We start from the raw sequence: 27,971 nt of genomic DNA, 5'->3' as shown, positions 1-27,971 counted from the left end.
CAACCGATAACATGAGATAATGCACCAGTATTTAAACAAGCATGTTGAAACAGTAAGCTGCACACGAAAAGCTTGCAGCTGTGATTATTAGTAACAAAAGGTAAATGTGTGCACGATTGCACTGCTTTGTTTGCGACGGGTGGTGCCTGTGCGCTGTTCTTTAAGTGTGTTGTGCCACCATTTCATGAACAAGTGACCCAGAATGGGTTCAGGTTGAGTTTTACCCACCCAGGACAGTACATCTTAGACTAATGTCTAACCAAAATCATCTACTGACCCGTAACATGACCACCACTGCAAGGGCAGCTCTCGCCTCTTGGCGCTCATCTTGTCCATTTCTCTCTTTGCTGTCTTTTTTTTTTTTTTTTTATTCTCACTCAATTTTTGTCTTTCGGTGGATACGCCGCTTTCTCACTACTGATGGAGCCTGGGTCATGCCCTGCCAAATTCTGTAATGGTCCACTGACCAAAAGTGGGCAGCCCTATGCGTTATAGTTTGATCCTGGCCCAGAATGGCCAAGACAGCCTGATAGTTGGCCAAGCTCTGCAATCACCGCAAGGTTTTCCCAAGGTTTAGACCACATGGCATTCTTTCACAAAAAGATGATTCAGAAAAGCCTTTTTTTTTCCCCTCCCCAAGCTAATGCTGAAATTTCCAAAACTGGCGGAACTCTTTAGTTTGGACTCTTTTGCAGTTTACACTATGCCAGGATATCCATGGTGGATAGTAGCCAACATCCAGGTCATACAGTGGTCTCATATGTTCACAGTTTAGCATGCACTATCTTGACAAGATGAGTGTTGTCAGGTTTTACCTTCTGGACTCGCTGACTGATTGCATTCTGATGAGCTGTCAGATAACGTGGGACCTTCACGCTGTCGTGCCAGCCCCATTCGCCTGGTGTGTGACCCCTGCCATCACTGCTTCACACAAGGCTTTATGGAGCCAACTGCTGCACCAGGCCAGGAGGACACTAGTTGTAGTTTAGGGTGCTGCACGACCTACTTTGATGCAGTTTGTCCACCAGCATATTCAAGGGGTATATGTAATCAGTACAGAACCTGTCCCCTGGGGTTAGTGCTAGCAAATCTGGGCTATGGCCAGTCACATGTAGGTCAGCAGCCTGTGTCTGTTAGAGCACGGGTGTGTGTCAGCTCTCTTTGGATGAATGACCTGCAGTATGGTATAGCAGCAATCACAATGGGATTAGAGGTTGAGTGATAGATGTAATGATAACAGCCTTGCCTGTGCCATTGCTGGGATCAAGAATTTATAGCCCTTTGTAATCCACATATGTTTTTGTGTTAAGTTAGATGCATAAAACATTTCTCAAGGAGACAACAGGCACACTATTTTTTAGACTTGATTTGTGTGTGTGTTTATGAATGAGCGTGTCCTCTAAGTATCGAGTAATGTCCCAGGGATGCCTACCCTGACATAGGATTATCTTAAGTCAGTTTTTTTCAAGGCCACTATCCTGTACCTTAACGTGTGTGTACGTACACACACACTCACACACATACACACACACTCATAAGGACACCCTAAACTCTGTGATGCTGACCTTGAGATAAAGGCCCTGCTATTGGGCAGTTTGTTTCCCATTTTCATTTCAATTTCCAGGAATTAATTCTGGTGGAGATTATGTGTAACACTCACTCACTCTCTCTCTCTCTCACACACACACACACACACACACACACACACACACACACACACACACACACACACACACACACACACACACACACACAGTGCTGTCAGGGTCCCAGTGAAGGCTTAAACCGCTTGGTAGGGATATTTTTCAGTTTATCGGTTTTCTCATCACAAAGAGACACAGACACCAATCATATGCCAGTGTATCAAGAGATTATATTAGGCAGTAGGGTTTATTAGTCGCTTCTGCTTCCATCTGTACAGGTTGGGTGAGTTGTTGTTTCACCCCAGTACCTGATCTGTCTTGCTAATTTGCTTTCACTGACCTTGTGTGGCCTCCACTCAATACAGCATATGAATATTGATCACCTTGAGCCGTATCCAACATATTAACATTGTTGCATTTTCTCAGAATACGGTTTGGTGACATTTTTCTTTGAAGGTTAAACGGGCAGATAGTTTAATCAGTCAATGAAACATGGTTTAATAATTTTGCTTTTGTATTAGTAACAATTTTGTATTTAATCCTAAGTATGTGGTGAGTAATTGCTATAACGTTTGTATTTTACTGTTTTTGTATTTGCCTTATTATTTTTTTTTTAATCTCCTTTTAGTCACTGTTTTCTTTCAACTTGTCCTTGTCCCTCTTCTTTGCTTTGGCATTTTTCTGCTGTTACTTTAACACTTTGTTCTTGTCCTGTTTCCTGGTCTTCTTATTTCTCCCTGTTTTTCTTTTGCACTCGCTCGCCTACTCTAAATGAATACATCTTACAGTGCTCTTCAGGACTGGTATTTGTGGGCTTGTCTCAAGTTAATTGTGTTTGCTCATTCATTTTATGCTGTATATGTGTCAGTGACATTGTGTGTGCACTCTCAAACAAGGGCAATATCAGGTCATAGCAACTGATGGCACACAGTAAAGGATGAGCTTTTTTGCACCTTTTTTCCCCTTTTTCTCTGATCCACTGTTTTTCAGCATTTGAGCTTTGCTAGCAGCCATTGTTTCCAGACTAATAGGTTTCATTATGGTTAGCTGTGTTCGTACTGGCTGCCAGAGCAGGGATTAGCCCTAGTGCTGTGTTAGCTGGAAGCAGAAGAAAAGATATTGTTAGGTTAGCGCTGGTAACCCAATCAGCATGAGCCAAGATAGCTATAGGATAGATAGCAGGAGATGCTTCATGCACATTTGAATGAGAGTGTTGAGCCGTTTTAATTAGGATTTTTCATTTTATTTTACCAGTTACAGCCATATTCACACAGAATAGAATTTTTAATGAAGTGTTAATTATAAATACTGATATACAGTATTAAACTAGACGGTATAATGTGCCACGCTTGTGCTAAAATCCCCTTTCTTCTCCATGTTTTTCTCACCGTATGCTAATGCTCTCCATGTCTTGCCTCGGCCACGTCATTAGTCAGCTGGCCCCATTAGAATTCATAGAGCATCCCTGTATGTGCGTTCATCACAATGTTGCCTTGCCAACGGCCAGGTGTAGGAAATTGATTTCTCTTTCTCTGAGCAATATGAAGGTAAAAACATACTAATTCACCACAGAGAGATGAGCTAAATCTCCTAGCCTTTTTTTTTTTTTTTTTTTTCTGTACTCCGTGCCCCCAAAACAACATCATCACCACCATTTCTTTCATATCCCAGTTTTTTGCAACCTTATGTGTGCAGTGCAGCTGGTCAGGGTGGAGGCACAAGTGTGCAGACAGGTCAGTCTCTGCAGGAATCTTCAAGATACATCAATGTAAAAGCACAGGTAGCCCTTGATGGTGCAAAGGGAATTTGCTGCAACACTTGGATTAGATCAGTTCTGCAGAAAACTTGGGGACTTCTCTTTTTGACTTATCATCTTGTTCCAGTGGTGAAGCAGTAGTTTTCCTGAGTATTTATCATTTGCAGTGTGCTTTAAGTGCGAGTGATGTGTGGGCACGGTGCCGTGATGACCATAACAATAGTTTTATCCCTACTGTAGTCTGTTACAGCACAGACCCAGTGATGGCAAAACAATAACAGGTTTTCATTCACGCAGCAGATAAAGGTGTGCATGTTGTGGCCAATATTCTTTTTTTTTTTTTTCAGTTTTCCAGTTCTGTGTTTGTGTTTACAAACCTTTTCATTTTGCCCCATACCTGATATCTTGGTACAGACTACACACAATATTGAAGACTGCTTTTCAGTGGCTTTCCAGTGATAGAAAGCAGATGATAGGTAGGTCGGGAGTAAACACAGGCTGTTTCTAATATGTGTCCAATTTGGATTTCATTACCGATAGTTGCCATTCTACTTTATCTGTGTTCAAATGAACTCTGATCTCCCGTGCGAACATAATGAGAATCGCACACTTGTAAAGTATACTTTAAGGAGCTCTGAGGTCGTTGTTGTGAAGTAGTCATTTTACTTGTGTACTTTACTCCAGAAAAGTGGTAGGAGTTTGTAAGAATGTGTGAACAGGAGATGATTTTTTGTGTGTGTGTGTGTGTGTCTATTCTCTAATGTGACAACTCTCTGCCAAGCCAGTTATTTTTCCTGTGGAATATTCTCTCTGCTTCCTTGGTGCAAAAAAAAAAAAAAAGATTTGAGAAGCCAAGCTAAGTGTGTCTAATCTATGAGTTCAGCCAGCACAGCATCAAATGTTTGGTGTACCTGCAGCATCCAACAATGCAATACTTAAACAGCTGTTCGCCCAAGCGGATAGGAGACAATACTGGATGGGGAGGGCTAAAAATTGAGAAGGGGACACCTGAGTGGATGTTGACATTATTGCTAAATGGCCATGGAAGCATTAGAGAGAAGAAGAAAGGTGTGACAAAGCAAAAATTTGGGATAAAGGAAAGAACAAAGGACAAATTGGAAAATAATATTGGTTAAAGGAAAATGCACTTCAAACACACACTGTGCAAACACACTCTGCTCCGTCTTAACTCCAGACACCACAGCATTGCTTAAATTTGTTTTGTCTAGCAATGCAATCAGGGAGTTCCCCCAGTGGTAGGCTGCAGCAGGGGGGGGGGGGGGCAGGTCTTGGCTATGGGGGGTGCAGGTGGGAGCAAGCATCGCAGCACTTTCTAAATTGATGTCGATAACACAACAGTCAGTTCTGTCAGAGTCGGGTCCTCCCACACAGTCCACTTACAGCCACTAAGTAGAGCTGAGGGTACGATGTCAATTAGAGTGCTTGGAATTAGCAGGACTCATGGCAACATGTTTTTATAGGTAAAAGCAGGTGAGGAAATATTGGCGTGCACATCAGAAACTTGATGTCCAAATAAACAAATTGTTTAAAACAAAATTGTAATTATTATTCAGTCTCACACTCAGGTTTGGCAATTTTTCAACAGTAATCAAATATTAAGTTGGGTTATTGTGTAAAATAAGAGAAATTGGGGTAAATTAACAAGCTCAACCAAATGCCCGAGTCTTCTAAATGAAAGTGATTTTGTTCTACATCTGGCCCTCGTATGAAATCTTGCAAATGCAGCCATATTTGAGACACATGCACACACAACCTTATTTTGCCTTTAATCCCTTTTCACATGTTAGCATTTCTACATAGCTTTAGGGGATTAAAACTGGTATGGCTAGCTTTGCCTGAGCACGTGTAGGAAAGGGAAATGGGTGACTGGTAAACGGTAGACATCTGGCCGACACGACGTTCAAGTGTGTCGATGCATGTGTGCTAAGCTTACGTGCCTATGAATCTGATGACGGCTGTGTAATGTTACTGACATATTTGCACAGCATGGAACGTGCATGATTTGTTCAGGAGCTAGCACTTTTTGTTTACTTTTGCTGAGCCGAACGCTAAAAAAGAGTCGGTTAACAGCAGTTTTAATACCCTATGTTCCCAGTAGTGTGCTGAAGTGCATATGCGTGTTTTGCAGGCCAATTTTCAACTTGCTTTTCAGTTTATAGTACTGTGTCAGAATTCTAAGTGCCTGGATAGAAATGCTTTTTTTTGTCCTTGTGTGAGAGAATGTCGCGTAGACAAAGGTTAACCAAGTGGTGGATTCTATCTCAAACACAATTGCATGCAGCGATGCAATGACATGTTTAAATTTTGCATGATATCAGGGGAATAGGCTTACTGAAGAGTGGAGCTTTTCTTTAACCACTGGGCTTTTAACTTTTTAAACATTACTACGTCGTTCCAGCATGCATCCCATTATTTCATGCTTGTGTTTCTTGTTGTTCTGTCTTTTTTTTTTTTTTAAACTTCCAGATGTATTATAGATCCATGTCGTACACGGGCCACTGCCTACTAGTCCCCTTACCAGCTTGTTTTCTGTCTGTTCTGTCAGGTCTTTGACTGATAGTGTCAGTTTAGGTCACTTGTGGTGAGTATGTGGCCGAGTTACCCCCCCACCCCACACACACACACACACACACACACTCTCACATAGAAGACTGGTTTGACACATGGATGAACAGCGGTAATTTCCCAAGGCAGACATTGATTTAACTTTCATTTTCTCGACTCCCTTTGTTTGACATCCTGTTGAAAGTTATAATTTTTAATTGAAATCATTTGCTTTTTTTTTTTTTTTTTTTCCCTCCTTTTTTTTTTTACCCAGCAGGTCATTTTTATTTTAATTTCTGATCAGAATTTGCCATAATGTTTATGGAAAGCTAATATGGGCAAAAACAAATTGCAGTGATTATAAATGCTGCAGGGGTGCATTTTATTGCACTTGTTTCCTGCAATATTTTTTTTGCCATCCATTTGTTTGTTGCTCAGCTTTGTGCGTGGGGTCTCCTTAAAATGTAGGTATTCAATCGGCAAGTCTGGGAAGCATGAGTGTTGAGCTGGCCACAAAATTGTTGTAGCTTGTGACTCCATGACACTTCAGAATGGTAGGTGGGTATCTTGCCTGTGGCCACATTGTTGAAATTGAATTTGAAGAGTGTGTGCACTACTGTCTGTTTTGAATCAAGTGTTATCCATCCTGTTTGGAAGCACAATTGTAATATCACACACCTGGTGGTGTTAAAAGCACTTCTGCTGGAAATGGTACCTTCTAAGCCAAGTACATAATTGTGTGCTGTTTGTATTCTGTTGTCTGTATTATAGGAGATTTTACTTTAAATAAGAGATATTTATTTAAACATATGTGCAATTTTTGTTGAATCTTAAACATGCTCTAAAGTTTACTAGTGCCTTAAAATCTGCCAAGCATGCAATTTGTCATTGCAACATCCTGTAATTATAAAGAAGATTGTGTTAATTAAATGATAGCTGGTAAGATCAGATTAAAAAGGTTCTGAAGTGACGCCATGCCATCAGTTGTAACCACAGTATCAGTATGCATATCGATAAACTTTATTTTTTAAGAATTTACAAAAACAGCAGCATTATAACCTAACAAAATACATAAAATAAGCATCTTTTAAACAATACTAAAGTCTTGAAATGATCTTTCTAGTAATAGTAATATTATTGTAATATTACTGATACCTTGGTGTGTCTTTTATGTCAAACCAGTCCTACTGTGCAATAAACAGATACCTAAATAAATATCTGCTTTTCTGCTGGCAGTTCTTTCTCTCACTCACTCAGTCCAAAAAATGTGAGCCCCAGTTTCCCTTGTCTCCTCATTATAGAGGTGTTTAGAGGTCCTGTATTATTTTAGAGACTTTTTTCTGTCTCTCCTTTTCCCCAAATGGCAGTACGGGGGGAAAAAAATGAGGAAAGTGATGATTGGACCAAAGTCACAGCAAAAAAATGATAAACTGAAATGTTGTGGGTTGGAGGTTTACTTTAAATAGCAATGAGGGAGAGAATCTGCCTTTCTGTGGATACAGTTGCTTTAATAAATCAGATAAATGCAACACACACAGCATTTTCTGATGTTTATGCAGTGTGTTCAGGAGTGTTGTGCAGGCGGTAAGTAGTCGTAATATGTCCAAACCTAAATTGGTTATAGAAAATACAATATTGTCCAAAAATCTGTGCTTTTCCAAGTATGGGCCAAATATTTACTACATGTGCTTGCTCAAGATGAGTAAAATTACTACCATGAGCCAACACGCAGCAACCTAACCTGCCATTTAGCTGATCTCTGTTTCGTGGTGCCATGTACCTAAACGTGGACCAGCTAATGAAGTACAGGTGCAAGGGTGGCTGTAATCTCATTTATTTGACACACGCTGATTAGATAAACTCCTGTGAGCAGGGTACTAGTCAGACTGGTCAAAATGCGCAGCTGAAGAAAGAAAATTGAGGACAAATTATATTTGCCAATGAATCATGGTTTGCAGGCCAGCAACAGACTAACTGCATGGCTCATAAGTAAGCATGACTTGATTCAATCTGTCCCACCCCCTCCATCTTGCGCTTGCACACAATCACACACCAACACCAACCTCAATTCCCTATCTAATTTGTTTGATCGTCACTTGCCATTTACGTGATTGAATATGCTGTGAGGTTGAATTGGATTGCCAAAACTGATGGATGATTATACAATGATTTGTCTCAATAGGTTCTCTCTTGTATGCTGCTGAATGGGGTCATATCGTTCCCGATTTTGTATATGTGATGTCAGGCTACCTGTTGCCATGAAAGATTAATTTTAATGGCTGTGATCTGGCTGTGATCTCTAATAGTTGCCACACTACCGTCTTGTGTATAATTTTTCACTTAAACCTGACTGTGCTTTTTATGTCGTCCCTTTAGAAATGAGATATGAATCTAGAATAAATGCGTTCGGAGCAGGATTGCCTTCCTTCTGTCCAACTCCTGGTGGCCTCCAACCTGTGATGTCGGCTCTTTAATGTACCGCTAGTTTATAGCAAACAGGAGTACCTCTTCAGCAGCTCATCGCTACCACTCTTCTCACACTCAAACTTCAACCTCTGCCTAACAACTCTCCAACCAGCCCTGCAACCAGGCGCTGCCTCTCGATTTGACAAGCACGCAGAAATTGACAAAAAGCCATGTTGAAAAATCCTCTGTCGGCGCTTTTCCTCCCCCTTTTCTCTCTCTCGTTCTTGCACTCTGTCAGCACAAGCATGGTCTGGGAGGACAGAAATGGCTTTTTGAGTGACACAGGCTGGCTATGCCATTTGCCTTGTCAACTAGTGAAAGAGGATAGAAAAGGAGGTAGAGACAAATGATGATGGCCCAGCCATGATTGTCCCGTGCCCCATCTCGCTGTCACTTGCCATCTCTTCCCCCTGAGGTCATTGAGCCATAATAACGTCGCCACTATGCCGGGAGGTGCAGAAGTGTTTGTCTCAGTGCCTTGGAAGTCCCACCCCCCCACTCCCCCACCCCCTCGTAGACTGAACACTTTTTTCAGTTATTTCTTGCAAATTAGATCTGTCTTGAAGTGAGAGGGAATTCAAGTATGTACTGTAGGCCAGTCATAAATAATGAACCAAGCCATATCAGAATTTATTTCTGTTGATCACTGTGTCTAAGTGTTGCCTCGTCTCGTGGGGCTGGGGGTGGTGGTGTCTTCCATCTAGTCTCTGTCCATCTCTTCCTTAAGGCAATCATCTACAACTGGCAGTGCTTTAAGATGTCCAGTAAAGAACCGCATAACATCTCTGTTTTCCTGACAGATCACTATCATTGGACTCAGTTGTAGTTGGGTCACTGTAGCCATAGAATCATAAATATTTAAAATTCCATTATGAAATTTTAAATTGATTCATAAAGCTGCTGCAAATGGAGTGAAGAAACAGCTGCTCATGTGATGGATTTTACTGCCAAGTATCACTGTAGAGATGTTTCATAAGTCACTGTCTTTTACTTTTACATGTATGTCGTCACCCATAGTGCTGAACTGCATTGGGTGGAAATGGTAAATGGGGATTGATTGAGTGTTGTTAATGAGTCCTCTACCCCATGGAGTACATCACGTTTATTAATCAAGACTCTGCTGAGGCTGCTTTTGTGTTTCTATCCCCGTAACAATGTATCCATTGGTAATAACACTGAAAAGAAAACACTGAATTTTGTAATGTAACAGAGAAAAAAGAAAGTTTCTTTTTCATTGTGACTTATTTACAAAGTGAAGCCAGCAGCTATTTGCTTCCATATTTGTTTGAAAACCTTTTTAAAGAAAATTCTCATGAAAAACACACTGTAATAAATTACAGTTGCTTACATTTTTTTTATGGTCGTTACCTGCAGTTTAAGTCTATACTGTACAGTGTACTATATTGGTCGGCTGAACAAAATAAACCACCATGTTAACATTTAATTTATGTTCTCCTTGTTATTGTTATTGGTATTTTCGACCGCCTTTATTTCTTTGTTGCTGTACTGCTCATTGCTCATTGATTGCAGAATAGTGGCTTCACTTCATTGGTTATGCAGTCTAAGGTGTACGTGTGAATGGATCTGCAGGAAAGCCACGCTGTCATTTTCAGAGGTAATGTGGCTTAATGCAGTCTCCAATCATTCTGACCACCCCCTGAATGTGCTCAATGTGGCTTGACTGCGCCCACCAAGCGTCCGCTGCTTTAGGCAGCGATTTGAAGATTTGAACTCCTGTGGGTTTCGAGTACCCCGGGGTCTTGACAAGCTGAGAGTCTCAATGCAGAACAGTGTAGCTCTGGAAACTAAGTGAAAAATGCGTAAAAATGAAAGGACAATATCCATTCCAGTGCTGGCAGAGAGGCTCTTTTTTTAAATCCCTTTATATCAATTCACATCTGTGGTAACTATGCCATGGTGTTATATTGACAAAAAATGAAAATTGTTGCAAACTAATAAGTTTCACAGTTGTGTGTGTGTGCTTTTAACAACCACTCAATAACTTAGAGTGCAGTTCAATTTGTTTTCCACCTGCAGCCTCACACCATCCAGTTAAGGGGAATTATATGATATTAGTAATATTACAAATGTAGCTCAATATTCATCGACCGGAATGCCATGTCCCCCCTTCCTTAAAAATGAGATGGATTGTAGTTATTGCTGTTATTGATTTTAATAACCAGGCTGTTAGGGCCAGTGCAGAGCATTGCTCTTTTCTCAGTTCTGTCTTGTGCTATGTAAGGACTGTGCTATTCTTTCATCTGGATAACAAAGAATCTATAAACTAATTTAGCTACAGGTTTAGCATGATTAGTTTTCATGACTCTTGCAGTTTTACCTTTTTATCTTCAGACCTTCTCAGAAGCTTTTGTTTTTTTTCATGTGTACTTTTTGACCCCTTTTTCCCAATACGCACAATTCAAAGAAAGCACCTCTCCCACTCAAAAATACATGTATTTCTTAGAAAAATATTATTTGTTGTAACAGACAATTATTAATATTTTTTTAATAGCAGTATAATAATCATTCACTGTAACTTTCAGATCATGGTTTTAGCAAGATTTGGTTTGTTAGTCAAAGGATCAGCCATCCTGACAACTGTATTGATGCATTAGACCAGCGAGACAAACTGATGTTGTATCTTCTTGGGTCATCATTACGTTGCCAAAGGTTTCATATTACTCAGTGTCACTGACCCTTGCACTGTATTGGGACCACTGGCTCTGTGATGTGTAATTGTTGCACATGTATTGGCTTTGAGGTAGGATGAAGCAAAACCTATCACAAAGATCAATGAGCATCCTGAAGACCTGCAGATTCTAACCAGACTGCATTTAGATTTCATACAGGTTAGTATGACCTTTTTCATGAGTCTGATTAATGTTACAAAAATTCAGTATTCAGTCGGACTCTTTATGACTCAGTAGCTATTAGATGGTGATATAATGATGCAGGTCATTCTTTGTTTTCTGATGTGATATTGCTAGCTAAATGATAAATCTATTTTTGATAATCACTTAAAATGCCATGTGCAGTCAGCACTACAAAGTATGATAGTCTACAGTAGATTGTTTTGAGGACAGCAGCAGATTCTGCCCCGATCAATTCCCTGTTGACCTTTGGTTTCTTTCTCTCACTCTTTGCTCTGACTCAAAGAGTCAGACACTTACCAAGACTTTTCTGTGAAGTCTTGGTAAGTGTTGCCAGTTGGGCTAATCTTGAAGTTTCAATCCATCCATTCATTTCCTACCACTTCTCCATGTCTGGGTGGTGGGGACAGTAGTCGAAGTAGACATGTCCAGACCTTCCCTTCACCAGCCACCACCTCCAGCTTACCAGGGCAAAGTTAGGCCAGCTGAGAAGTAAAATCTTTTCAGTGTGCCTTCGGTCCGCAGCCTCATCTCATCCCACTCGGCCTTATCTATTATATATCCACAAGGCATTATAGTCACTGCCTCCAATGGCTCCTTATGAAATGGGTTAAATGGATGAATTGGGGGTGACAGTAGTAGTCTTTTTGTTGTTACTGTTTGTTGGAGATGGCCTAAAGGACGCTGTCTCATCTCAACTTTTGCTAAGCGGAGTTCCTGGAAAAAAAGCCAGAGTTTGTTATCCTTGTTTTTCCTGTTCTTTTTGTTGTTTTCCACTGTCGGCTTTATGAACGGAGTTCGATCTCCGCTCGAAAGACGAGTGATGCTAGAGTGTAATAACAGACACAAAAAGACTAATGTGTAACAATTCCTAATGACCTTTTTTCCATTATTTTAACTTAACCATATTAACATTATCCAACCTGCTATTACCATGTATGAGTTTTTTCCATTCATCTCTTTCCATCAACTTCCATTCACTCACCTCTTATCAGAGTAGTGATGCATTGGAAATGTCAGTTATCTATTGATGAAAGGAAAACTCTTTAATTGGCATCAGGCAGGTTTAATGATGGGGATCATGCTTGCTTGCCTGACTGTTAATGGCCTGGCTGTTCAAAAAAAAAAAACTCTTTGACTTTTCCCAACCTCGCCACCGACAGACAGCAGTCTGCCACTGACAGTGATGCATGGGACCCCCTGAGTCATATTGATCACCCTTGGGAGAGTCAACACACTCACAAAGACGCACACAAACACATTCCTGTCCAGTTGCTATGTTATTGCTCCGATGCAAGCAGCACCAGCCTTTGCTGAAATAGGTCACAACTCCCAAAGAACAAATGTTAGCCTTTATTTCTACAGGATGCTGAGCTTGTACATTGACACTGTACAACAGGATAAAGCCCTTTTCAGACATGTAACACTGCCTCATTTGTCTGTTTTAAAATGAGAACGTTCTTTTATGTTAATAACTTTATGACTTTATTCAGATATACACAGAAGACGATGAAGAGAGCCATGCAAAAATATGCATTTCTCTCACACTTGCCTCTCTCTGAACCCTGTCTACATATTCCTTTTTCTCTTGAATGATAAAATCTCTGTCCATGTCAGCCAAAAGACTGCAAAGGTCCTCTGAAGTCTGCTGATGCCGGGACTTTTTTCTTGGTCTTTTCTTTCACCGGGGAGTTGTAATCGTGTCCTTTCATGCTTTAGAATCTGGCAATAGAAGTTCCCCCGCTTCTCCTCAGATTTGAAAGAGATTGACTGTTTGCTTCAGGAACAGGATGTCAGGCCAGGGTGAAGCACTCAAATCTGAAAGACTGGAGTGTACGCTAGTTGATTTCCTGTAGTGCCAGTAAAAGATTTGTTTTCCTCAAAGCAGCTATGTCTATAACTGTAGATGCTGGGCATGTAAGGAAGTAGAGTGAGTGAGTCCCAAAAGTCCTTCTGGCACCAAATTGTTTAGACAGCCAGATTGAGACTCAGTTGAGCTTTGCACTGAGCACTCTGGACAGCAATATCCTGCCAGGGTGAAGCCAATCCTCACCTAACATCATACAGTAAATTGAATGTTTCTTTCTTCTTTTAATATGTCCGCCTATTTGAAGTTCTTGTACAGAAACAAGTCATTTGTAGCTGTAAAAGCAAGCCCTTCCATTGTTGCTCCCTGTATTTTGCAGATATGTGTATACATATAAAAACAACTAATAATACAGGATTGATTTTCTGCCATGTCCTGACCCTGTGATCTGATAGTTATTGAACTAACCTAGTTTGGAATTTGGCTGTGCCAGAACTTTAGCTGTACAGTCAATAACCCACACCCAGAGGCATCCTAAATCAGGTTTTTTTGTTTCCGGGCTAAGTCCAGGTTACCATTGTCTGTCTCCCAGCTGTGTGTATGTGAAAGTATCATTAAATAAATATACCATAAAAATTTGAAACAGTATAGTCCATTTATATTTGTAGATATCAATAAAAGAACAGAAGTAGCATCAATGTGTTTCCACCATTTGATGGTTGGTGACCTAGTTTACCCCCTCTTCCTCTTATTTAGTTTTTATAGCATGTGGACTATACACACCATCACTTTGCACCTCTCTTAGACACTGGCTGCAGCTATTCTCTCCATCTGAGGATTTTTGTTTTTAATTATAGGCCCCATTAACAAACTATTTACATCTCTGCCTGATCTGTGCCATTAAGGGATCAATATGTTTGTTTAATTCATTCATTTATTCTTGTCTGTCTCTCTCGCTGTTTTGCTCTTTTTTTTTAAAAGGTGATCTATATTTATAGATTTCTCCTGGAACCAACTAGCTTTTTCCTCTCCTGATTCAACCACAGTAACCTGCTAACATACTTAACCAGTTTTAAACCCAGGAAACCTTTGTTTGAGCCAGTGGATATGTTCTAAACCCTTAAAAAAGAGGTGTCTTTTCTTAAAATTACCTCATTTATCTGTACGGAACTGTAGTGGGTAAGCCTGGGGGAGAAAAAAGGCTTTTAATTTAATTTACTTTGAGGGGTTTTGCACACGCCCCTTCGCATGCTGTGCTATTGTTTCCCATTAACAGTAGTTTATGGACCTGCCGTGTACTAACAGTAATGGACTAAAGAATAATTTTTTACAGGGCAGCATGTAGTTTGTTGCATGTGGGTTTTTTTTTCTCTACCCAGTGACTCCCAGTGGCTTTGCAAAACAGCAACAACACTAGAGGTGATAACTCCTGATCTGATATCAAAATGCCACACACCATAGTACGTTTAATGCCTATCCGCATTAAAGTACTAATCCTAGGGCTCTCATACTCATCATCACTCATCACACACACGTTACAGGATCACTTCAGAGCCATGTAAGTTCCCTTGTACATGGTGTTGCTTAAAATAATCACAACTATAACATATATTATGTTTTTTTTTGTTTTTTTTTAACCTAGTAGCAGTTCCTCATTATTTGTGGACATCTAGATTGCAGGTTAGTTTAGATAAATGACCTCCTCCAAACAGTACACCTTTATGAAATGTTAATTGGGGTGTAAATCTGAACACATTTCTGTCTGTATACCTTGCTTGGGCTTGTTCCATATAAACTCCTTTTGCCCTCTTAGATAAAAATGATCAATATGAGCGAGAATGTGGGGGATTTATTGAGAGATGATGGACTTTTGTTGGATTGGGGTGCTCATGCCCACAAATGGAGTCTTCACACATGACTGGGCTCAGAGCACTGAAGCTGACCATTCAGTGCTCTGCTTTTTCTACTTTAATCCTCATGTGCCCATGAAAAGGACAGTTTGTCCTTTTCATGTGACATTCATGACTCTGAATTAAGTGTTCAAAGGCAGTGATTTATTTTAAGTGAATGGGGAAGGTTTGGAATATGAAATTAGATATAGAGATTATCTGATTACTCTCTCCCCTCTGCCCATTTTGCACCTCAATGTAGGGCTTAGGACCACTCATGGCTGTAAGAAGGTTTGATGTTTTGTGCCCCTGCACACAAAGGGGAGCACACACATGTGCACATTACACACATCCGCATCACTTCTTCGATCTTTGCCAAGGCTCAGTTTGATAGATGGCTTATTCTGCTAGATGAGCAAAGGGTATGTGGGAGTGACTTGAGTGTGTCTTTTTGTTTTTGTTTCTAACACAGATTCTGTCCATTTGACTGTCTTATTTTTTCTGTGTCAAGGTCATGAGGGACATTAAAAGATATTTGGACAAAAATGATGCTATTAATCAAAGTTACAGTAGACTTCCTACTTAAGAACCATTGATTGGTTGTTTTTTTGTTCTAAATTTATTTTACAGATACACACACACACACACACACACACACACACACACACACACACAGACTTGAGTCTGCAGCTAAGTGGTAGAGTACTGCCACTATAAAAGCAGCCACCTTCTAGTAGCTTAATGAAAATAAAGAAAGGCATTCCTAAAGGTCTGCCAGTTTGTTTTTTCACGTGTTCTGGCAGCCATTCACACACAGCAGCAGCGGCCTAGAGTACACTCTGAACATACACTATATTTGTTACTGACAAAGCCTCGGGCTTTAAACTTTTATGGTCAAAACTGGTAATTTCACTCGTAAATTTAAATCTCTATGGTGATAACTGTGATCTCAGTAATTGGATCATGCACTAAAACTAAGATGCAAGTTGTGACAGAGCTGCTGTCAGTGATGATTTAAAGCTCTGACTGGTAGATTATTCTCTTGTATGCCTTGCATAAATGCCTAGAGCCAGCTGTTTGGGATGCATAACACATAATGCATCACTAAAACAAGCTTTTTACGCGCTGCGTTGGAGCTCATGGACTCTAAAATGACTCACAAAAAAATGGGCACGTCATATTCTCTGTATCTTTTACTTATTTAGCCACTGGCTTTTTCCCTCCAGGTGTTTAAAATATCTTCTGTTGGGATCTCTTTGCATGCTAGTTTTTTTTAAAATTGCCAGCCCACTGTATTCCCTCATTTTCTTTTAGTGTGTTTGGCCCTGACATGATGTGTCACCGACTGCAGTTTTGTTTTGTTTTTTTCTCACTTTCAAACAGCTAAGTGAATTCAATCTTCTGCAGTTTTAAAACGTGCCCTTGGGCCATGGTTTCACTTCAGTGGTACCAAATGGCTTTGTCTTTTGTACTGGTCAACGAGTGCACATGTGTATTTACTTGCGCACACACGTGCATAGCTTTATGTATATGCGTATTTTTGCTTTTTCTCTTTTCTGTCCACTGTGTCGACACAATCCCAGCATTTATGAGATTACCAGAGCCCATTTGTGTTCCGGCGGGAGCCATCTTGGCTCAGATGAGGCCTCCGCTGGGAACCATCTGGGCTCTACTCAAAGCAGTTTCCACTCCACCTCCCTTGTCCTCTCCACATTGTGACCAAAGCTATTTACTTTGAAGGAAGGCAAGAACTCTAAATTGTGTCTGTGTCTTTGTAAAACTCTTCACGCTTTAGATCGAGCTCCACAGCTCGTGGGTGGCACTGTTCCTCTAAACTCAATATGGCTGATGAAATGAAGTCGGTTGCAGTAATCATTAAATGATAATTTCCATAATATGTATTGACTTTAAGAAAGTAATAGTTTATTCTATAAAATGACAAAAACATCATAAACTCCAGTAACAACTCGATAGTTTTCGAAGCAGTCCTCTAAAATAATTGAGCCTAAGTGATAGTAAGTCAGGCTGTAACTCAGTTTAAAGGCATTTCAGAAACGGGTGAATAACAGATCAGAGTGTTATTATAAAAGATCATCTAAAGCAGAATGCAAAGACATGGTGGCGATAGGTTCTTATAAATGGCAGTGACCGTTCAATGGATAAAGGTGCCATTATCGTTCCATTTTTCAGGTCTTTAGTGCTCTGTGCCGCATATTGTGCTAACACTAGTATTAAGCTTCAATCCTGCCATTGATTTTTAAGCCTCTGTTATCTCTCTCCCTCCTGCCTGGTGAAATGTCAGTTTAATTTTAAATATGCTTTCAAGTTCTTGGCCACTCAATATGAGAATTTGTTTATTTTGACTTCAGTCTGGGAGTAACGTTCTTAATAATAATTTTCTATTGACTGACTAATATAAGTTGAACTGTCTGCTAGTAGTCCCTTTGATGTGTGTTGGACAGGCTGATGTGTGTGATTGTAGCCTGTTGGCTCTGCTGGTGCTTGCCATTCAGCTCATGTGTCCTGGTATATTACTGACATTTCTCAGTAGGCCCGTTTGTGGTTATTAATGCTGTGTGCGGTTACAGCATCCCTGTAGGCAAAGACAAGAGTCATCTTGTCGTCATCAGCTCAGGCAGGCTCATTTTCTTTGCATAAGGGTGGCAGTATGTGGTAAATGAAGTTTCCCATGTAAGTGGTCCAGGAAAGAGCACAGGCAAATTTGTTGTTATGATTGAAAGCGTGTAAGACCGTGTGTCTGTATGGCCAATAATTTTTTTTTTTTTTTTTTTTTTTTTAATAACATCGATTCTCGTTACAGCGCTCGTGATCTGAGTTACTCAACCGTGTAGTTTCTCCACATGTTGGTGATATTCATCACATTTATCTAGTTTCTACATGGCCTGGAGAATTGTATTTTCCTCCAAAATATGATAATTAGAGAATAATTGTGGATCCTCTAAGGCAATAGAACATTCCAGTGTATAATTTCCCCCTGTGGAAGTATTATTCTATCTCTTAGTGCCTGTCTTTATAGCACAGATTGTGGTATTTTTTAACTGAATGTTTGTTAGAAATCTCCTGCTAAGTAAAGGACTGATCAAACTAAAAAATGTGTAGCCAAAAGGCTTCCACTCATTCTGTTGAGCGCACTAGAGTTGCCCTTGTATCTCCTACTTTTTTTTTTTCCCTCCCCCATAGTGAGAGTAAACAGTTTTCGCTTTGGAGCTTTGCGTGCTGCGATCACAGTAGACAACTTCTAGTCGAGTTTCTATTTTTCCTTCAAATTGGATTTTTTCCCAGCTATGAGTGTTGCTTTTAGTTGTCAGCATTGTTTTATTTTTGTTTTGCATTTGCTGCGTTAATGGAAGCTGGTAACAGTTAAGTTGGCTCTTTTCTTCCAGCACTCGCCCACTTCCCCATTTGACATTTGGATGCTCAGAGGACCAGTGCTGCTCTTATAGCCCAGTTATGTAACTGTTTCTCCACTTAGAGAAAAAAAAAAAAGATAAAATGGGGTTAGTATCTGAGATGGCAGAGAGGAAGACAGAAAGACAGTAATGAAGATTTTACAGAGGCGGATGAGGTACTAGTGAACTTGGACTCTATCGCTGTCACAACCCGAGAGGGTAGACCAGTGTTTTAGCAGCTCATTTTACACGTTAAAAACAAGTACTACTATATTTTTATTAGTTAGTAGAAGCAGCTTGTTTTGTGTGAATATTAAATTGTGCGGCATAGTTTGCCAAGTTTAAAAACAAAAGCCTCATTGATATGCCACTGTACCAAGTGGTGTTATAACAGAACATTATAGTATATCCCTTTTGGACAGACTCTTGATGCGAAGGCTTCATCCAAATAGTAACTGGATCCAGAAAGTGGAAATATGTGTGCCACTATTATATGAATAGCTTGTCAATTTTATGCTTAATAACAGAAGGGATTATGCATTCAGTAATAAAAGCTTTTTACTTCAGCTGAGAACAAGGCAGAGCAGTTTACAAACTTAATTCCCCTCAGATTTCCCTTGTGACTGCAGGGCTAAGCAGTCCAAGTCTTAATCGCTTGACTACTCCCTATCTTCTCAGCACACCTGCCCTCTCACTTTCTCGCTGACTTCAGGCTTTAGAGTAAAGAAAAATTCTATTGATTATTTCTTTATTTATTTATTCCCCTCACCCCCCCCCCCCCCCCCCACCCCTCTCTTTCTTCTGTCCCCTGGTCATCCATCACTTGTGAAACAAAATGTAATGAATAGATAATTAGCCTGAGTATGCAGAATTTGGTTATATTCCATAATGGGCAATGTTGTGAAATCTTTCCTACTTTGTCAGCAGGGTTAGCTAATTTCAGTGCCCTCATTTATTTACTTAAGGGAATGGCAACTTAGCTGTCACTAATTGAAAATGATTTGCATTGTGGAAAAAAAAAAAGAAGTAGGATGAAGATATTTGGGGTCTTAATTAAGGTTGAAGTGCATATGCAACACTAATTTAAAGCCTCTAATAGCCTCAACTGTTTGTGCGGGCCAATCACAGGCCCGGTGATTTCTAAATAGGCACATTATTGAAGGCTGACAGTCATGCTTAATTGAAAATGTCAGACTCAAGTTCTTCTGAATGTGCACTGAGACAGGCAATCACTGCTGGATTTTTTATTTATTTTTTTTTCCTGGCCATAAAAATACTGACCAAGACTACAGAGCACTCATCGGGAAGACCACAGCAGTGGAATGAAAGAGGATCTGTGTGTGTGGTACTGAATCAATAGAAAGCTCACAGGTCTCCATTGATGTTTCTATTTAAGAACAGTGATGTCTCCTCAGGGGGAACCCCTCCATTCCATTGCTGTAAATGAATCTCAAACCTAATCTTGATACAGAACATTAACTGAGCCTCTTCTTTCTCTTGTTCTCTTCCTTCCTTCCTTCCTCCCTTCCTCCCGTCCCTCCCTCCTATTCTGGTGTTCCAGGTGGAAGTTGAAGTTGAGAGCATGGACAAAGCAGGGAACTTCATTGGCTGGCTGCACATTGAAGGTGTGAATCTGTCTGTGGCACTGGTAGAAAATGCTCTGTCCAAGGTGCACTTCACAGCGGAGCGCAGTGCCTACTACAAAACCCTGGTTGCAGCAGAGGAGGCGTGCCGACAGAGAAAAGAAAAGGTAGGTTTCCTTTAGATGTCGTGAGAGCACACTACTGCACATCCTACAAAACATCGAAATGATGACTGGAGTCTCAAATGACATTTAACTGCCCTTATGAAGCTTTCAAAAACGTTAATTGCACAATAAATTTCATTTAAGTAAGGTTAGATAACGTTAAGTTCAGTATTGTTGCTGTACATAAATCTCAAGATGTCATCTGGCAAAGCAACCAGCACTTTATTGAAAAACAGACTTGTCATAGCAGCCAGCACCATGGAGGACCACTACTTACTTTGCTGGCTTTACCTCTGATATGTAGTATGTTAGGTCTGGCTGCCTGTGGACATATTGTATTGTGCCCATGTGTGGTTCATTTCTTCACAGAACCAGCAGTTCTTATTTTTCTGCCTTTAACATCAGTGCCTGTAATAAATTTATTAGTAGAGGTCATGGTGCTGTCTGAAGGAATGATGATCCTTCAGAACTGAGTGGAGAAAAGTAAAACGCTTTTTGTTCACATAATTCTGATAAATAACACCAAGTCACCCTGGTTTCAACATAAGTGTGACTAAAATGCATGAATACGATGCAGCACTAAAAGTTAAAGCTACAGTATCGTGAAAATACCCCTTCTGCTTTTGCAAATAGCCACACATTTGCAGTTATCATTGAAGCTGTCTTTCCTCGGTGGGAGACCTGTGATGGATGGAGGCCTCTCTCACAGTGATCCTGATCTTGCCCTGCATTTTCATTATGGCTCCACGACTCACCCCTGGCAGATGCACGAAGTGCCCAGCCAGCTGTCATCATTGTCCTCTTTCTCGCTCTCTCTGTAACTTATTTCTTTCGCTCGCGCTCTCCTCCACTCTCTCTTCCACTTACGTCCACCTATTTGGGTCCTTGAGGAGACACAAATGCATCTTCTCCCCATATAAATGTGATGTAGTGCTGGAGCCAAGAAGGGGCTGTGTTCTTTTTCCCTTCTCAGAATCTATCATGTTCACAGTGAGTGTGTTCCTACTCTGCGTCTTCCCTGCTCTTGGCTCTCCTCTTTTTCTTCCAATTACTCTCTGTCTAGGTCTTCCATTTCTCACAACTGTGAATAGAGTGGTGCGCAGGTGAACCTTTGTCTGGCATAAAAAAAAAAAAAGGAAAACATCTTGCCAGTGATGTGAGCACCCAGACGCTGCCATGTTAAATCTAACTGCAGCATGAAGGCACATTCCTGACACCTCCGATAACAATTTCACTACCGGTTTCCAAACCCCCCCCCCCCTTGCAGTGTTGAGACAGATTGACTTTCACCACAAGGTTTTGACTTGAGCTAACCTGAGTGCGGACAGGGCCGTGAGGAAAGGCAGCAGAATGGGGCCTGAATTGACCAGACAGACAGTGATTATGTTTGATGTTAGTTTGCCACAGGCCCCTGGTGGACAAATCAACCACAACCTGATTTGTTTGTGCGTGTGTGTGTGTGTGTGTGTGTGTGTGTGTGTGTGTGTAGTGGGAAGTGTGTTGTGTTAGCTGCGCACAGTGCAGTTGGCTGTATTTGTGTGTGAATGCATACTATGCAACTTGAAGGCAGATGAGGTGGGACTCGGTGTTCTAATTAACCCATAGAGACCAGCTCGAAAAAAAGCTAAGAGCATGGGCTTTTTTTTCTTCTTTCTTTCTCTTTTGAAGTTGTGGTGGCTGGTCTTTGTGTGTAGGCTGAGGTTTGGTAGGGCAGCTTCTCTCTCTTCCCATCGCCCTCCCTCTCTTCCTCTTTTCTCATTGCCCTCTCTTTATTGTCCCTACGGCTGTGGATATGGAAGACATCAGTGGTACTGCTGCGTCAGGCGTCTCTACGAGAAAACAAGGTTGTCATAATGAAGAGGGCGCAGTGTGTGCGTTTGTATGCATGCACACACTCATTAAGAAAAACTCTGCGTTGGTGGTCCAGCGGGGGACCTTGGACATCAATAGGGGACCGAGGCTTGCTGCAGTAGCATCCTGGACCAAAACTGCTTAGTTCGAGTGACTTAAGTGAATATGAGATTTTACCACAATGAGGCCAGTGGGACAAAGTGATTGTCTTCTAAATGAAGCCTTCCAAAGGGTTTGAAGAAGACCCCTTTTCCAGAGCTCAGCATGTTTTGATCGTGCATATCAGCGTCTCTTGAAACAATATTTGGAACCGTTCTCAGAGCAAATCCATCTCAGCCAACATGCAGAAGGCTTAAGTTGTAGACCTGGACCTTTTCCAGAGTCTGTTTCCCATTACATTTATTTATGCCTTAGCTATTGTTTACATAAATCTCTCTAAAATGTGTCACCCTGTGAGAATTATCATCGTGGTATCAGCACTAACATTCCTATAATTCAGCGAAAAGGCAGACCCGGAGCACAATGTAAACTTATCTCGTGGTATTTTAACAATGATTTGGTTGCTGCCAAGCCATGGCCGTGTCCTCTCCCTAAATCTTTTAGTGTATATTCAAATTCTCCTTTGGCTGTAAAAGCAAAAGTCTCGATCAGCAGTCATCTGTGTAAACCAACAACAGTAAATTTTGTCATTGTAATGAGACGCATCTTGTTGCAGGTAGTCATATGACATTCCACTATTATCTTTGTGCAGTTCAGAGAAATTAATTCTACAAAGTAGTAGTTTGGCTCAGTGGGTTGGTAGTAGTAGAGTGTTTGACTGGGGAAATCTTGGCTGTAGCTTTCATTGAAGTTCCCTAAAGACTGAACAGGTGTGGGAGTTGGCTTGTCAATATTCAGTTGTGCCTCGGGACTTTCCGATTTCAGAAACAGAAAAATGAAATAAAATACTTAGAAATTAAGAGGTGGGTTCGCGAGAGGAGAAATCAATTTAGACTCCCAGAAGCTCTTGGCTCTGCTGTGCTAGTCAGACCTTTTCACAGTTCTGCAGTGTTAAATGCTGTTTCTTTGTGTAATTTTTGTGAATATTTTATTAAGGCGCACCTATTCTTAATAAAGGCAACCAAGTTGCTATAAATTGGAAGAGAACAGAAATGTACTAGTAATTGGAGTGGCCTCATTATGAAAAGATGAATCAACAATCAGTACTCAGTGATAAAGTGTGCTTCCTGTTGCAAACCCCCCCCCCCCCCCCCCCCCCCCCCCCTTTTTTTTCCTGCTATAATTACCCAACCTTGAAGGAGATTAATACACTCCAATGGGTCTCAGAGTGGGTAAAAGAAGATGGAAAAGAGAAGGCGTGGAAAAAAAAGGGCAGAAGAGGATATGACAAACCTTGTTAAAGATATTTCATGTCATAGGAATCTTCTCCTTTCATCACTGCCTGTCCGTTTCCTTCAGACTACTTGGCTCTCTTCACAGACCGCTGTCCTTTTAATCTCTTCTGTCTTCTCACATCCTTGCCCTTCCCTTCCCTTTTTTCCTTGTGTTTGTCCTTCAACTAATAATCAAATTCCAGTCATGCCCCTGGTATCTTTAGATGCTTTACAGTTTTTGGATCATGCAGGACAGTTCCTTGGCCTGGACTCTGTTCAGAGTGAATCAGGACCTGCATCACTTGTACTCTTTTCGAGGGCAGAAAGGAAAAAAAAAAAATCCTTTGGAGACATAAACCCAGGATCTGGTGCTGCCGTTCCTAATACTTCACCCGTCCATCAACAGCACCCATCAAAAGCACTTGAAGCAGCATCATTCTGACAGTGAGCCAGGTGATGTGTCCTTGGCGGAGCCTGATTGAAGTACATAATCTTGTTTCAGCATTATTCCCCCCACCCCACCCCACCCCAGGACCCCTGCCCACCTCCCAGTGGTACCCAGACTTGCAAATCCAGCCGACTTAGCTGTCACTTTGCCCAAGGGCCTGTTCACAAGTGTAGATTACCACCTGACCCAGCTCATCTGTTTTTATTGTACAAAACAAATCACAAAACCTGACTTTGCTGCTATTGGCTGACTAATATTGTTAGCATGTCTGATTATATTGGTACAGTGCAATTTTCATTTTACTTCACTTGCCTCTGGCTTACTCTCAAAGGTCAGGTGGTAGCTCACAGTGGAGGCCAAACATCTCAGCGTATTTTTTATTATTTTTTTTTTATTTAAATGTTTTTTTTCCTGTTTTCAAAGATGGTGCAAAAAAACACGTCCTTGTCTTGCTTTCTAAGCCGTGTCTTCTCTGCAGTCAGCACATCACACACCTGGCTAAACAGGAACACACAGTAGATGAATCAAGATAATTGGGCTTTTAGCAAAGCTAATTAGCTTCTGTCCCTGTGTTCATGCTGTAGGAAGTTTACCTCTAGTGGGCTGAATTCACTCAAAGGGTATATATGGTTAGCATTCTCTTCTGTTTGTTTCTATAAAAGTCTACATGTTGTTGTGTATTTCACTTTCAGTGAAATTAGATGAAATGTGTGGATTTTTTTGAAATGTACTTTATAATGAGGGATTTTTATCACCTATGTGGCATGCTAATACTTAGTCTTCTATTAATAATCGACATAAAATTTCATACCACTGGCCTTGTTTGGTTTCCATGGATGACAGTCCCTATTCTATTAATACCACGCTCAGTGCTTTCTTAAGCCCTGAAGCCAGTGAAATCCTTTCAGGGTTGCGATCTTTTTTTCTCTTTCCCTTCACATTTTCTTGGCCTCTCATAGTGAAATAACCTATGGCAGCCACCAGGCAATGTCATGGAAAAATGCTCGGGATTATATTAAAATAGGCCATCTGTGGAAGCTTCAAGTGAAATAACGTAAATTTGGTCCATTCTGTGGCTGACTCTGCAATTGTTTCTCAAATTTAGGGCTAAAAAAAAAATTATATATGTATATATAAAATATTTGTGCCTCTTGCAAATTATTTCCTCTTCAGCCATTGTTGGTCTTAGTCTCTGGCTGTCATCACTCTGCAAAGAGAGTTTTTGGCTAACATGAAATAATTAGTGCCCTTACTTTTCTCTCACAAGTTGCATTAGAGCGTGTAAAGAATTCAAATATAATGGCATTTGCAGGCACACAAGAGGATTGCACACCTGTATTACCATTCCAGGCATACCTCGCTGCCATCTCTCTGATGTATTGCTAACTGCTGTCATTGCTGCCTTGTGATTTAACAAATGAAGGCTGTGTGGCATTGAGACGGGAACAATGACCATGACATGGGCAATCATGGAAAGTGATACTTGCTTAATGAGTGGGCTCAACACCTGTCCAGACCATTTGAGAGGTAACGGGAATGGCGGCTGAGGATGCTGCTTCTCAGGCCTGGTTAGAAATGACATACTCCAGCTGTGTTTCAAGGAACTGGTGAGGAAGTTATTCTTAAGGAGCAAAGTGCTGATGTTTTAAGATTTTCTTGACAGGTTATAAGTCTTAAGTCTTTTTCTCCCTGCTTCACAGGAATAGTGTTGTCCAATGTCATGCCTGTCACTTAATTATGTCAAAATCCATACTCTTTATTGTCTTGGTGGCTGCACTTCACTTCTTTTTCAAATGTCTCTGTAATCCTGCAAAAGTTTCTTTTATACTCGAAGACTTTATTCCATAATATATGGATTTGCAATTTTTTTTTTGTCTTCTCTGAATTCTTGTCTTTTTTGTGTGCGGTATACTTTCCCCTCAAGACTGTGACAGGATAATGAAATAATTGAAAATCTTTACTTATGTAACATTGTGTAATATATCTTTCTAGCTTGGGGAATATTGTCAAGGTCATGAGCGCGTACAGCTTGTTTGCATTTCCTCGCTTGCTTTTTGGAACGATTTCAGAAAAGTCCATTATGAGAATTTCAATGGGTGAACTTGAATGAAAGGCACTTTGTCTGGTCATATGCAGCAAACTGCAGAAAATTCCCTCATTTTAATTTGATATGTTTTTACCTCAGGCAATGTTGGTTTTGAGGCAGCTTTCCCCTCTTTTTTATCATTGTTTTTTTTTTTTCCCTTTTTCCTCCATTTAAAAAGACCACAAATTTATACTAAAGACTTTGAGGAAGGCATTGCATGCATTGTGCAGCTCATGCATAATGCAGGTGTTTAAAGACCTGAGTGAGCGCCCAGCAGTTACTCAGACGATATGTACCTGTAAATCACAGGGGTGAACAATACATTTTCTATTTGCAGTCCTATTTCAAAACAAAAATGGGATGCCGCATAAAATGTAAATAAAAACAGAGCATAGCGATTCCCAAATAATTTTAAATCTATATTCAATTGCCTGATGAGTATTGTTTTTCTCCCGATCTGATACATGACACGATGTGCCGAGGCTTTTTCAATTACCAAAAAAACCCTAATGGAAGGATGAAAGGGGGACAGTGGTGACATCTCAAAGATAGAGGGCCAGGAAAACCATTATGTCACAAGCAATTTGCATTTTTTTGCCCTTTAAGAGATGAGGAGCTAAAACTGTGCCAAAAGTCACAGTGCATCATCTCACCCATGGGCAAACTATCGATGCAAGACTTGCTTGTGTTGGAAATATATCGTCCACAGAGTTACAAAGTCCAGCACAACAGCACTCCCCCAGCCGGATAACGACTATACCCCAAGGTCCCCGCTTCTCTCAACATTACATCTTTTGCTTGGAAACACAGTGTTGTAGCTGCAAGTAGCGATGACAAAAGTTAGTACAGTTTGATGACTCATGGTGCAGCAGTCCTCAACCTTGTGCGCCTTAATTCTTGAAACCAGATGTTTCTTTTTTTTTTTTGCTCTATTCAGAAACAGTGTTCATTTTTCTTTTTCTGCGTGTTTCGTTGTATTTATTTTTTTTAAGTAGACCACAAAACCTCTGTAGTAAAAACTAACCAAGCATATGCTCAGATAATAATAATTGGATTCAAATAAAAAGGCCTCAAGATACTGTGGTATGGTTAGAGCAGGGGTGTCAGACTCATTTTTGTTCATGGTCCACTTACAGCCTAATTTGATCTTAAGTAGGCTGGACCACTAAAACTATTTCTTAATAACTTACATGTTCTCATCTTTTAGTGTGATGAAGTTTAACGTAATTCTGGAACTATTATATAAACCATTCATTTATAAACCTGATGATGAACAGCCTGAGATATTTTTGGGAAAATGAAGCATCTCAGTGTTTCCACATTACAAAGAAATGCTGCTGTACTAAATTAAAGAAACCATCATTACAGCTTCCTGGGATTAACAACTCTCTAAAAAATAAATCTGTAAAACTACATAAAAACTACTGGCAGCTCATTGTCTTGAATTTGTGCCATAATTAAAAAGCAGAAATTATCTTTTAATTCATTGGAAATGTCTTTTGTTTTGCTTTTTTTCCCCCCAGTGTGCACCCACTCTTTTATTTTTTATTTTTTTATTTAAAACAACAAAACAGGACATTCTCTAGTATTTAACATGTCATCTAAAATCTAAAAAACAAACATTTAATGTTTAATGCTTTATCTCTTAATTTCTTTGGTGTAGTGTGGGTGAAGGCTGTAAAACTGACAATTATTCAGACCTCTGACTCAAAGAAAGTAACTGTTTGGATCACATCATCAGAGTCCATCCTTAAGGTCAGAATATTGTGAAAAGTCCAATATTTATGCCCTCCTCGTGTGTAATTTTCACATTTCAGGTGGGCTGGATTGGATCCTTTGGTGGGCCTGTTCTGGGCCTCGGGCTGTAAGTTTGACATCTCTTTGCATAAATCTAACTAAACACTAAATAATGTGTTTGTAATATGTATTAATCACCATATATCATGTCACATGCTGGAAATGATTGGTCAGTATGCCAGTATATAAGTAAGCTGAAGGTTGAAGGGTTTAGTGGCAAGTGTGAAAGGACAGTGGGATCACAGCAGGGGGACTTCATTCCC

The 27,971-nt window shown here is 40.4% G+C and overlaps 1 protein-coding gene across 1 annotated transcript in view; it reads left to right on the top strand.

Annotated features, from left to right (window-relative positions):
* Positions 1–27,971, top strand: part of snd1 (staphylococcal nuclease and tudor domain containing 1) — a 172,100-nt gene that overhangs the window by 89,380 nt on the left and 54,749 nt on the right. The window contains exon 17 of the mRNA XM_030719705.1: positions 19,968–20,156. Within this exon, the coding sequence (XP_030575565.1) occupies positions 19,968–20,156 (189 nt within the window). The remainder of the gene's footprint in view (positions 1–19,967; positions 20,157–27,971) is intronic.

Source organism: Archocentrus centrarchus, chromosome 23 (genome assembly GCF_007364275.1).
Source record: "Archocentrus centrarchus isolate MPI-CPG fArcCen1 chromosome 23, fArcCen1, whole genome shotgun sequence".
NCBI lineage: Eukaryota > Metazoa > Chordata > Actinopteri > Cichliformes > Cichlidae > Archocentrus > Archocentrus centrarchus.
Note: the sequence above shows the minus strand (reverse complement) of the source record. Positions and strands in the feature narration are given on the sequence as shown.